The sequence below is a fragment of the Bactrocera tryoni genome, unplaced genomic scaffold (assembly GCF_016617805.1).
Source record: "Bactrocera tryoni isolate S06 unplaced genomic scaffold, CSIRO_BtryS06_freeze2 scaffold_152, whole genome shotgun sequence".
NCBI classification, from domain to species: Eukaryota; Metazoa; Arthropoda; class Insecta; order Diptera; family Tephritidae; genus Bactrocera; species Bactrocera tryoni.
In genome coordinates this window covers 61,052-75,187 of record NW_024395870.1, presented here as the reverse complement: position 1 = coordinate 75,187, position 14,136 = coordinate 61,052, and the positions used below count along the sequence as shown (strand labels likewise).

General features: G+C 33.5%; 1 protein-coding gene across 5 annotated transcripts in view; it reads left to right on the top strand.

Annotated features, from left to right (window-relative positions):
* The window catches only part of LOC120780102 (death-associated protein kinase related), a 105,163-nt gene extending 93,630 nt beyond the window's left edge, over nucleotides 1–11,533 (top strand). For all 5 annotated transcript variants that reach the window (XM_040112388.1, XM_040112385.1, XM_040112386.1 and 2 more), the window contains exons 6-10: nucleotides 452–555; nucleotides 3,078–3,230; nucleotides 3,708–3,969; nucleotides 5,860–6,028; nucleotides 10,080–11,533. In XM_040112388.1, the coding sequence (XP_039968322.1) occupies nucleotides 452–555; nucleotides 3,078–3,230; nucleotides 3,708–3,969; nucleotides 5,860–6,028; nucleotides 10,080–11,392 (2,001 nt within the window). In that variant the 3' untranslated portion in view covers nucleotides 11,393–11,533. The remainder of the gene's footprint in view (nucleotides 1–451; nucleotides 556–3,077; nucleotides 3,231–3,707; nucleotides 3,970–5,859; nucleotides 6,029–10,079) is intronic.
* The last annotated feature ends 2,603 nt before the right edge of the window (nucleotides 11,534–14,136 follow it).

Genomic DNA, 14,136 nt, shown 5'->3' with positions numbered 1-14,136 from the left:
AATGCAACCATTGCACTATTGTATTTCCACTTTTTCCAAGAATTTGTTACCACAATATCCACAGTACGCTTTCCATTAATACTACATGTGTACAACGTTACACATACGCCGTGTATACCCACATGCAAACCAATTTCGTGTTTAATTGGATTCACAGCTCGAGCAAATCACCGAGCTTACATACACACACACACAGCCACCACCACTACATTAATATGCGCGTGATAAACACAAACCCCTCTCCCTCTCATAGCAACAATGTAACTACGGTTATTTATGTTATGAACTCACTTTTGGTCTCGTTACTTCATCTCACTCACTCTCTTTCTTGCTCTCTCTCCCATTACTTACAACGTATTCTGTGAATCTCGACTCTAATTTGTTATTTTGTAATTGTTTTTATTGTATTAATTTTCTTTTTCTTCATCTCTCTTTCATATCCGCTTCACAGATTCTCTTTGGTACACCCGAATTTGTCGCGCCCGAGGTTGTGAATTTCGATTGTATTTCTTATGCGACGGATATGTGGAGTGTTGGTGTCATTTGCTATGTGCTGTAAGTGCAGCGAATTGAAACAATAACATATACTTTGTAGATTTTGCTAAGATTTCGCATGAGTAGCTATATGTATACTTAAGTATGTGAGTAGAAAGGGTAAGAGCGCGAAATTTAATCAGCGTAGAGTAAACTTTATTTTTCTTAATGAAGCTGTAGGTGAAATTGTTCTGCTCTTGCAGCAAACTAATTTACAAGGTAACTTTGTGCCCTTTTCAAGTTTTATTTCATTCAGAACTGAACATTAGCTTTATAATAATTAAATTAATTTGATTTTGCATTAATTTTTGCAATAACAATGTGAGTAAAAGAAAAAAAATTTTTTAACTTCGAAGAACATTATTCGAATTTAAGATGAAAAAAATTATTTTTCATACATAAATTATTTTTAATTATCTCAATTAACTAATTTTAATTAAATTTTTTCTACAAATGCATTAAACTTATTTTATTCATATAAAATAAACGTTTCATTAAATAACCTTAATTAATTAATTTAATTATTATTTTTTAATTAATTATTTTAATTTTAGAAACTATGATTTAATTTTTTCCATAAATGCAATTAATTTTTTTATTTATATACTATATAACCATACGTTTCATTAATTTATTTAATTAACAATTTAATTGCATCATATTTTAATTAATAACTAAATTTAAATAAATTTTGTTTCCTTTAAAATGTTTAAAATTCAGAATTAACACCACTGGAATTTAATAAGAAAAATATTAAATGTTAAATTTTGTTAATTAATTAATTTTAATTATCATAATTTAAGTTTTTCCATAAATTAAAAAATAAAATTAATTAAATTAAATTATTTAAATTAAAACTTACTGTAATTTTATTTAAATATTAAATTAATTTAAAAATTAAGAATTTAATTTGCTAAAATTTAAGACTAAAACTTTTCTTTAATATTCAATTAATTAAATAAAAAAAACATAACAAAGCATTCTTATGTTTTATCTAACTTTAATTAAGTTAATTCTATATTAATTTAAATTAAAATTTATTATTTTTCCTAAAAGACTGAAAATTAAAAATTAAACTTAAGATTCATTATTGAATAAAAAATATAAAAATTTGCCATTAGCAAATTCCAATGTAATTAATTAAAAAAAATAAATAAAATTCAAATTATTATTAAAATTAATTTAATTAATTAAAATAAAACACTAATTAATTTTAATTAATTAAAAATTAGTTAAACGAAAATTTATTTAAATTAATTTAATTAATTAAGAAATATAAATTATTTAATTTTCCTAACAATATAATAGACTTAAATTTTGTTAATTAAAATTAGTTTACACAAAATAAGAACTCATTTAATTTAAAGTCTTAATAAATTAAAATATTCAAATTATATTATTTTTCTTAAAAATGTAAAAACTAATTATTTAAATTAAAATTAAAAAGATAATTTAAAAAGTAATTAATAAAAGAAATTAAATATAATTCAAATTAGAACCCAAATTAAAGTTCATAGAAATTTAATTTAAATAAATAAATAATTTAAAACAAAACCAAAAATTAAATTAATTAAAAATTATTCTAATTTTAATTAATTAAAAATTAATTAATTTAATATTTAACTAATTAAAAAATAAACAGGGTAAACTAAAATTAATTTAATTTGTTTTAATTAATTATGAATTATAAATTATTTTATTTTTCTTAAAATTTAAATATTTAATTAAATTATAAACTAAGACTTAAAATTGTAATTAAATATTTTACGTATTTCAAATTAATGGACTTAAAATTGGAACTCAATTAATTAAAAATTTTAATAAATTAAATCATTCCAATTATATTTTCTTAAAAATGAAGTAATGTCTAATTAGTTATGTAATTAAGGATAATAAAATATGATTTAGTAAAATTTAATTTAAAACAATTAATTATTAGATTTCATAAAAATTTAATTAATTTAGTTTAAATTTAATTAATTAAAACTTCAAATACCTACTAATTATTTCATTGATGTAAAATTAATTCAATCAAATTTAGGATTACTTTAATTTGAAAATTTAATTAATAAAGACATTTCAATGTTTAATTTTCTTTTTAATGTAATAACGTTTAATTTAGTTAATGCAAAGTTCTCCTAAAATTTATTTAATTATTAAGAAATTAATATTAGTTAATTTTGCTTAAATCCAAATAATGTTAATTAATTATAAATTTAAATTAATTATAATTTTTATTAATTAAATTACATTGAATTATAATTTTCATTAATATTATTAATTTTAATTACTAGTTTTTCCCATTGTGTTACTTATTTATATATATAAATTGAATTTAATTATAATTTTCTTTTAATTAAATTAAATCAAACTATAATTTTCGTTAAATTTATATTAATTTTAATTAATTTTTTCTAGGTTTAATTAAAGTCTTTTTTTAATTTTGATTAAGTTAATTTTTTTTAAATAATTTTGCAATATTTTTTTTAATTCCATTCTTATATTTAAATATCTATCATTAATCACTTTTCATACTCCCGCAGCATCTCTGGCCTCTCACCGTTTATGGGTGAAACAGATATTGAAACGATGGCTAATGTGACAATCGCCAAATATGACTTTGAGGATGAGTCATTCAGTAATGTGTCACCGGAATGTTTGGATTTTATAGGAAAGCTGCTGGTGAAGGACTTACAGTAAGTACCACAGCAACAATATACACCAAAATAAGTTATGCCAAGGACTCATATTCAAACTTTTGGAGCTGGTTGTGAACAGCGCATTTCTTCTTCGCTTTACGAAACTATTTAAGGAATGAAATTCATTCTTAGTAGACTCTTTTGAAGCTCTACTTTCAAGAATTAAATTACCTCTGTAGATCGAAGTTAATCAGGCTCAGTTTTTTCGGAAAATGTTCTACCAAATGTAGATCTCACAAGAGTATTTTGTTATCATCCATAGAATTTATTAAGTAAAATCAGCTCTTGGTTTCCACCCAGTCAAACCGACTTCCAGACTTAAAAAAGAAAAAGAAAACAAAAGCAATATACTATTGTTCCCCAGGTTTATATGAAAAATATGATATAATTAATAAATACAGCAACTTCCTAATTAATAACCATTATATTTACACGAAATTCCAAATGTACTTCTTCTCTACCTTTACCAATCAGGACCCGCATGACAGCCGCGCAATGCCTGGAACACAAATGGCTGCAGCGGCGACCCAAACCGCCGAAAATACTAGCGCCAAAGCCCTCGAATGTGCCGCCACCGAAATTAAAAGCGGCCACACCTTCGCCAGTGCCACCGCAAGAAGAGGAAAACGTAGAAGATCTGGCGTGCGAGCCAGAGCCAGAGCCAGTCGCAGAAGTGGTAGCTGAAAAAGCTGAAAAAGAAGCAATTGTAATACCAGCTGACACGACTACGGCGGAGGTAAGTGAAAAATTACGAAAAAAATATGCAACAACCAAAACACTTTCCTCGCCGCATAGACAGGATTGCAGACCCCAACCCGCCCAAAACCAAGCAAATTAATTAATCTAACGCTGTGCCGCATTACAATCGCAAGACATTACAAGAAAGTAAGTCTGTGTTGTTTTTTGTGAAATTTTTGATTAGAAAACGGGTTGCCGCACAACCGTGAGTTTGTGCCCTCACGCAGCGCCATCAGCAGCTTAGTTGCTCATAATTTGGTAGCCACCTTTCACTGGTTTCGCCAAGCAGCAATTTGTGCATTCCTGTCTCGCTTTAAGACTAATTAGATTTTCGCGACTTTCAATTACTTAATTTCATTACGCTCTTTCAAAAGTAAAAATACGCGCACGTTCGCAGCCACTTTGAGCTACTTTGAAGCTTCGCAGAACAATTTTAATTTTCTCAACGCAATTTTGATTTCAAAATTGTCTCTGAGTACACTCCCAGTATCCGGTGGGCGGGGGAGCTGGCTAATTTAACACCAAAGTACCGCAAATTAGCATTGTTCTGGCTGTGGGGCGTACAAATTACGGTGAGAAAATATGTTAGAGGAATCTTAAGACTGAATTGGCAACTCCATCCAAGAGTTAAGATATATTTACGGTTTAATTGTTCGGGTACTAAATTTGAGTCTGCTTTTTGGAGAACATATTTTAAATACTTCGCATTTTCGACTAGAAATTCTCTAGATCTATCGAAACATTTGACTGATTTTCACTTAATAATACCACAATACCTTTATTGACCGCGTGATAAGAGCTCTTGAAGTTGTATGCCTCGGTATTCGAGCAAAGCAGTGAGCAAAACCTACGAATACAGTTGCTGTTCTCATATCAGGATCATATGATTGATTCTGTGCTCGTCCGCTGCCTTTGGAAAATTTGAGTTCTCGGTTTTCGTTGAAATCGTTTCCGTTATATGTATGTCTGTAACATATAAGAAGCCTATAGTCCCCATCTTCTAACTTTTTTTATAATTTGCTGCTTAACCAACACTCCTGTTGAACTTTTAAAAGTTCGAGGGTTTAGCAAACAAAAAACCTGATATTCTCTTTTTGATTCGACGGCTTACTTCACCTAAGATTACAAATCTTCGGTTTCGGTTACATTGGTTACCCATAATTTCGTTAGTCTGTGGAGCTTCCATTGTAAACTGAGCTCTCTTTCCACAGTTTTCTTCAATAAACCCAAGTATTATTCCAAACAAGTTCAAAGAACCGACAGATTATAGATTCAGTACCACCCATAATATTGCATAATAACCTCACCAAACTCAGAAAGCGCTCAACCAATTGTATTGAAATTTGATGTGTATGTATTTTATGAGCTGCTGATTAGGAATAAGACTGATTCAAATCATAAAACCTTGTTTGTAACGGTAATTATAGTTACATTGGTTAATTTAGCATTGCTATGCCCTCTCGGATACAAAGAATATAAACAAAGAACTTGCCATACTCGGCATTAGTATACTACATACATAGTATTACAATTTTTATAGAATAGCCTCATCAAACTCGAGAAACGCTCGACAAATTTTATTGAAATTTTATGTTTACGTATCTTATGAACTGATGATTAGGAATAAAACCGGAAGACTGGGTAATTCAGCTACCGATCGTTGCAAAACATAAACAAGTTTTCAAAATTTACGAATGTACTTCTGTCATCTAAAAGTTTCTCATTTACCTGTAATTCTTGAAATTCGTAGTAATCTGCACATCAACCCGGAAGACTGGCTATTTCCACTAATCCATCAAAAGTTTCTCATAAAATTCTTAAAGATTTATAAAAATTTATTTTAACAAAAACTAATATATTCTTTAATCGCTAACATCTCTCTTACTAGGCCAAAGAACTCGATACCACCAAGGACAATTTGAAGAATTTCATCGAACGTTGGGAGGAACATCCCAACAGCCCGTACGTGTTCGATGTGGAGAGCAATGTGATTGCGCCGCTCAGCGAGACATCATTCAATAAGACACACGGCCGAGATAGCATTTCGTCGTCACGAGGTGAGTACTGTCAGCGTAGACTGCGGCAGCGGCAGCAACAACAGCTCATACTTGGCAAATAAGCACCAAAATACACAAGAAATATTTGCGCAGAATATTGCACAAACATGTACACATACTTTTAACAGGCAGTGTTAGATTTTAATTAATTGTAAAACAAAAACAATTAATTGTATTACAAAAACAAAAAACACAGTTAATAACTGCATACAAATGATTTTTACTGCATTTTGGCGTTCATTTATGCATTTTTGTATGTGGTGGTTCTTTTGCAAAAACAAAAATATTATTTTTTATAAAATTTGTATAAAAACTAAATTTTCTATTAATTTGTTTGTATGTATTTTTTTTATGAATATAAAATAATATACATACTATATATGTATGTCTGTATATGAATGCCAGTTATTAACTATTTATCTTTATTAGTGCATAAGTGTGACTAATCATTTATAACATTTATATACAATAATTAATATAAAATAATAATACAAATACAATATAATTAAATATAATTTCGCCTACTGTGATAAGCAACCAAAGAAAGAAAGAGAAATATACGTACATTAAAATTGTATAATACAAAGCAAAATTGAATAATTTTTAACAAGAAAAAACGGTAACGAAAAAAGTTTTCCTTACAACGACTTAATTTTGATCGTTGAGTTTGTATGGTAGCTATATGCTACAGTGATACCATTTGAATAATTTTTACAAAGATTGTAGAGTTGTCTTAAAAAATAGTCCGTGCCAAATTTCGTGCAGATAACTTGTCAAATAAAAAAGTTTTTCATATAAAGACTTGATTTTGATCGGTGAGTTTGTATGACAGCCATATGCTATAAAAGTGCGATCTGGAAGATTTCTACACAGATTATAGCATTATTGTAAAAAATTATCCATGCCAAATTTCGTGCAGATAACTCATCAAATAAAAAAGTTTTTCATATAAAGACTTGATTTTGATCCGTGAGTTTGTATGACAGCCATATGCTATAAAAGTGCGATCTGGAAGAATTCTACACAGATTATAGCATTATCTTAAAAAATTATGCATGCCAAATTTCGTGAAGATAACTCATCAAATAAAAATGTTTTCCATACAAGGACTTGATTTTTATGGGTGAGTTTGTATGACAGCCATATGCTATAAAAGTGCGATCTGGAAGAATTTTACACAGATTATAGCATTATCTTAGAAAATTATGCATGCCAAATCTCGTCAAGATAACTCATCAAATAAAAATGTTTTCCATACAAGGACTTGATTTTTATGGGTGAGTTTGTATGACAGCTATATGCTATACCAGTCCGATCTGTAAGATTTCTCCAGAGACTATAGCATTGCCTTAAAAAATTATCCATGCGAAATTTCGTGAATATATCTTGTCAAATAGAATAGGCTCCTATACAACGACTTGATTTTAAACGATGATTTTGTATGGCAACTATGTGCTATAGTGTTCCGATCTGAATATTTTCTTTGTAAATTATAGCGTTGGCTTATAAAATATTACATGCCAAATTTCGTCAAGATCATTTCTCAAATAAAAAAGTTTTCCATATAAGACTTAATTTTAGTCGGTCAGTTTGTATGGTAGCTATAAGCTATAGTAGTCGGATATTGGCGACCACGACAAATGAGCAACTGCTAAGATAGAAATAGGCGTGTACGAAATTTCAGCGCGTTATCTCAAAAACTGAGGCACTTGTATACATCTACAGACAGGCAGATGAACAGACGAACGTGACCATATCAAATGAATGTATGCATTTCAGACGAATTCGGTTCGAATAATTTAATGTATTTTTATTTTTTTATTCAACTAATTGAAATCAAATGTGTCACATAAATGTTAATACTTAACAACAACAAATTGAAGCACTACAATATCCACATTTACACATACAGCATCACAGTTATGTCATATGGAGCGGCATCTATTGTATTGAGGTAAGCGCTTGCTGATCCCAATATATAGAATACTGTTCATTGATCGCATATATGCACCTTAGTGGCGTTGTCAAGCGTTTCCTTTGGCTACAATACGTTAGGGCTCACAAAATTTTGTTGAAATCCATCATTCATCGAAGTAACGCAAGTTCATACAGCATAAACATACGCCTTATATAACTTACATAACAAAATTTTGTTTTTGTTATTTTTTTATTAATGAAATAAATCTGTTGTTCAATCACGGTTTCATCCATTGGATGAATAATGCTTTCACTTCATGTAAACATTTCATCCATTCGACGAATATTTATATTTTTTCTTGTTTATTGTTCTTTTGCTATATTTTGGAATTTGTAGTCGCTTTTTATGCCTCTATAAATTGTATTCATATTGCCTTCTTATATATGTACATACATACATGTATATAGAATTATATAGTATGTGCATTCATCCTTTAACGGTATTATGTAATCGGTTGTAGTTTTTTATTGATTGACCCCTGACTACCTATAGTAAACGTAAGAGAATATATATTCACAAAGTTTGTTCGATATATCCAACCGGTTTTTCAGTTTAGACTTTTCATCCATTCGACGAATGCATTTTTTCATATTATCATCTAATGCTATAGCTAAAAATTTACATTGATAGTGAAAGTATTGCATATATCCATCAAGTTTTGTGAATATATTTCATAAATTTCTGAAGAAATTCCTAGTCGAGTTCAAAAGGCAGCTATTTTTGACTAATTTTCGAAATTTTTTACTGGAAAATGGCAGGCCCATATATACCAAGTCTAAACTAGTGCATTAACATTAGGGTAGACTTGTAAGTCGTCTCGTCATTCCGATCTTTTTACATTCAACAGACCAAATATATATTCTTACACTGCATTAACCATCAAAATTTACTTTTCCATCCATTGGATGAATATGAGGATATTTTGTTTCAAAATTGCCAATCATGAGTATCTAAACGATCCATTTCGAGATTCCCGACTTACACTTTACAGAAAAAAACACAGAAACTTCAAATAAAATGGGGAATGAATATTATCATTCGAAAGAACTTTCTTTGTCATTTATTTTTTGAAGTTTGTCTCTTTTAAAAGTTGACCGCGGCTTTGTCTCAGGTAGTCCATCCGTTGAGTCCAATTTTGATGACTCGTTCGAGCATTTCAACAACATAAAAAGTCGACCACTGAGTTGAAAATTATAACCTTGGGTATATGATGTTGGAATTTAGAATTGAGCCGGAAATTGGCCTCATCTGCTGAACAAAATTAGGCTCGAAAACGTATCTACTTGGATCTTTTCAAGAGCTCGTAGAGCGAAGCAATGTCACATGAGAAGCTCCAGCGATTTCAGTTCTTGCACAAGCTGTGTTTTGTACGCTTTCAATTTAAGGTTTCGAATTCTGCCAAATTTTGTGAAAATATCTTGTCAAACAAAAAGGTTTCCATACAAGGATGTGATTTGGATCGGCAAGGATGTGTTAGTATAGCAGCTATAGTCTCCAGTGGACCGATACTGACGATTTCAACAAATGAGCAGCTTCTTGGAAGGAAAAGGACATATGCAAAGTTTCAGATCGTTATCTCAAAAATTGAGGGAACAGTTAATGAATATACGGGCGGACGGTTGGATGGATGGATAGACGGGCAGACATACAGGCAACCACGGCTAAATCGACTCAGTTTATCGCGCTGAATTTATATATGTATGTACATATGTATATGTATATAAAGTAAATAGGAGGTCCCCGCCGTTTCTTGCTGAGTGTTACAAACTTCGTTTCAAACTTAATATACCCTGCTCAGGATATAAAAATGTATTTTATTTAGAAGCTCAAAAATATTTTCAAGCATGAATAAATATTGTTTACAAAATTGTTGCTTTCCTGCATGTCTTTGAAAACAAATTATTTATTTAATATCTCGAAAACAATAGCCTTACCGCTTAGCTTCCGCACACATAATACATGCATATAACTGTATGTATGTAAGTACAAACTAAAGCAAGTCACAAAACTAATTCTAACTCTCTTTCTCTTTTATTTTCTCTTTTCTTTCTCCCAAACGCATTCGTCGCACAGTTTGCTCACCATCGCCGTGCGAGTCCATAGAGACGATCATCGATGATGATGTGTTCAGCAATGCCGAGCAGGACAATGACAGTCCCAGCACACTAGCCACACCGATCAATGAGTCGCGTGAGAAACTCTTCCCCAGCAGCATCTCGTTAGCGCCCACTTCAGGTGGTGCCACACCCACACCGACCAGCACTACGCCCACACCACAGCCACCGCTCCAATATGGACCGCAGCACCTACTCGGACGGCGCGGCTTCGGTGATGAGTTCGGCGGCAGCGGTACAAATCTCAATCAACAGGAACGCAGCATGAAGAGCTATCTACACACCTTCGATCGACGCAATTCGGACACAAGTTATTTGATCGGACGACGCGCTTCGGGTGAACGTGTTAATTTGGCCGATGAAATACGAAAATTGTCCGATCATTTGCTTATGTTGGCGGAGATCAACACAAAACTCGGCAGTGAGACAAAGTTGGACGCGGATGCGAATAACAACAAGCACAGCAAGGCGAAAGCCAGCGGCGGGACGACTAAAGTAAAAGCGAACGCGAACGCAACCACCAAAGAGTCTACGTCCAAAAAGACAGCGACCACTAGCAAAAATAAAGTGGCAAAAACCGAAAGTACTGAGTACACGACGGTATCGAGCAACACAGCCACAACAAGCACTTCGAATACAACAACAAGCTATAGTAGTAGTGTAACAAGTGCAAATGGTGTGAAATCGAAATTCAGCACAGTCTCCATGCGTCTACAGCAATCTATCGAGGAGACACCAAAACTAACTAATGGCGGTCCAAGCTTCGGTGTACCCTGGAAATCCAGCATAAATAGCACAACCAACAAATCAAGCGCCAAAAGCACAACATCAACAGTGAAGACAAGGAAAACAGTGTCGGTGGCCAGCAGCGAGGAGTGCTCACTGCAACGTCAGACCCACGAATCGGCGAGCGTACGGCGTGCCAAATTTCGCATCAATCAAATGTCACGCGATGTGCCGATCGGTGTGCCGAATATTCATCAAGCGGTTAACCTCGAAGAGGCGGCTAATACCACCAAGGACTGTCTTTTGCATCTGCTGGAGAAGTACAACGAGAACGAGTCGAATAAGTGTCGCAATCCGATGACGCGTCATCAGAGCATTAGCGTTGACTGGAATGTGAGCGATAATTTGGAATATCGTTCCATGAGCTCCATTAATGCGTTCTTCCAGCGACACAATAATACCGGCGAGCACGTTCGCCAGGTGCAGGCTCAATTAGAGAACAAAACCGGTTCGACGGCCGGCGGCAAGTCTTCTGGTGGTGCTTAAGATACCCAACGAAGTCGATAGCTCCTACAGTATGGCCTGTAGCTAAATCTAGTCCGCAATATGTTCGCTCTTTACTTTAAAGATATGCAGAGATTAAATGAAACATGACTTTGTTTTCTTAAGCTAAAGATTTATTTTTGAAGCAATGTAATAATATTAATTTAAATATTATTTTATGAAAATTTATTAGTAAATTATTATTTAAATAAATAAAACGCTGCAGAAATTGCAAATTAAATAAAAAACCACCAAAGTTCAAAACTTGAACCGCCATAACAGTTGTGGATCGGAAAGGTAAGCACGTCCAGCTATGTGAAAATTCCAAATCTTCATTAGAGCCCTGCTGAGTCGAAGCAGGCATATAGTTGATGGTAAAGAACTAAGTGTGTAGTCCTGACCGGTAAGATCCTGTCTTACAATACTTGTATATGTTCGGTTCGAGTTGTGATTCTCTTCAACTTCTAGCTTACTAAAGTTTCAAAGGATATCTAAAGTACGACAACAATTAGACGTGTCGGATATTCTCAATATGGACTGAGGTTTCTAACAGCAGAATTTTAGCGAATTTCAGCATAGTATCCAGTTAGAATATAGGTGACCAGACACATATGTTATCGAACCCGCAGAGGTACAGAGTTAATTCACTAAAGGAGACATTTCAAATGCGGTCAACACTATTAAATACTAGGGAACCTCCTGGCCGGTAATGATCACCTAATCCACTCATTAATAAAGAATAATGAATTTCTATTTGCAGGCAAGAATCCGAGTGGAGCTTTTCGCGCAACCAAGATCGTAGCGGTAAACTGCAAAATACCTAAAACGTAGCGAATCGGCAATTTAACTTCGAAATAAATGAGGATCCATTTCGGGGTTCCCTACTTTTTTGAAGAAAAAACCCACTAACTTCAAATTTAATGGGGAATCTTCATGTTATTTTTTGAATATTACCTCTTTCAAATGTTGGTCGCGGCTACGTCACAGATTGTCCATCCATTGAGTCCAATTCTCGATTACTCTTTCGAGCATTTCGACTGGTAACTGGCGAATGATATGCGTTATATTTTTCTTAAAAGCCCGAATCGAAACAGGATTGACCGCCTAGACTTCAGACTTTACATATCTTCACCCGAAAAAGTCGAACGGTGTGATATCACACGATCTTGATAGCCATTCGACTGGCTCGCAACGTGAAATTATCTGCTCACCGAAGTGTTCTCTCATTAAATCCATTGATCAATACGATGTATGGGTATTGGCGTCGTCTTGTTCAAACGAAATATCGCCGAGATCAGAAGCCGCAATATCAGGCATCAAATAGTCGGTTATCATGTTAAGTTCTCACCGGCATCAGTTTTGAAGAAATACGGACCGATGATTCCACCGGCCCCCACAAACCACACCAAACCGATGTTTTTCCTGAATGAAATGGCAACTCTTGAATCTCTTCAGGTTGCTCATCGTCTTAAATGCTTTAACTTTACTTGTTTACATACCCATTAAGCCAAGAATGGGTCTCTTCGCTAAATAAAATTTTCCTCGAAAACGTCAGATCTTCTTGGAACTTTTCTAGAGGCCATAGAGCGGAACGACGTCGCTTAGGAAGGTTTTTTTACACTTTCAATTGAAGATCTCGACTTTAAATGCGCCAAGTCATTTCATACGTCAGTCCGAGTTGCTGTGAACGGCGCTGAATCGACTCTTCACGGTCTTCATGTACATGTACTCTTTTCTTCATTGCATGCTGGACGTAGCGTCAAACGAAGTCACATTGTGTTAGATTATGCAAGCAGGCAATAACTAGACTCACATAATGTAACTCGGTAAATACCATCTGGACGCCCAGTCATATAGGAATGGAGGGAAACTGAATGGCAGATAAGCTGAACCGCTCGGGATACGCAGGAAACACAAATCACCTAAGCTGTCCTAGACCATTCCGGTATTCCAAGGGTTGTTTCAAGCAATGGACTCTTGAGGAAAGCCACAAGTCTTGGTATACAAATAACACAGGGTATATCGAAAAGTTAATTTGGGGTAGTATTGATCGTAGGCAGACTACTTCTAGGCGAAAGGGAACTTAGTACTTAATATTGTAGGGGTTAACACAGGACACGTACCTCTAAGATTCTACATTCAAAAATTGCAAAAGTGAATTCGGTGGAATGGAGAGCATGTGCGGAGCATAATGAGATGCTGAAACAATATTTATAGGAATAACTAGCCTTCAGCCCTATGAGACGGAAATCCAAGCCTTCCAATGCTACAAATTAAAAAAACATTGGACGGTTGTGGTGGAAAAAACTAGGTTTTTCAGCAAATCCACTGAGTTGCTGGATAAAGCTTAATTTGATTACCAACCGGGAGCAGAATGGACATAATAAAGGCCTAAGTGGAACTACCTATGGTCTGTCACTCAAGCTCCTCCTTTTCCTTTTCTACCAATCACTGTTAATCCCGGACGAGGACCTTAAAATGTAGACAAACAAAAAAACACGTTAATTTCGGATGCACCGATGCTATAATAACCTTCACAAGTCACTCATTATAGCCGTTCTATGTATATATGGTACAGAGGCATGGACGATGACAATATCTGATGAGTCGGCGTTACGAGTTTTCGAAAGATGGTGCTTTGCAACGGCGAATACTGCAGTCGATAGAACGATGAGCTGCACGAGATAAACGACGAAATTGACATAGACATGGGTCATGTGCTCCGATTGGATGAAAACACCCCAGCT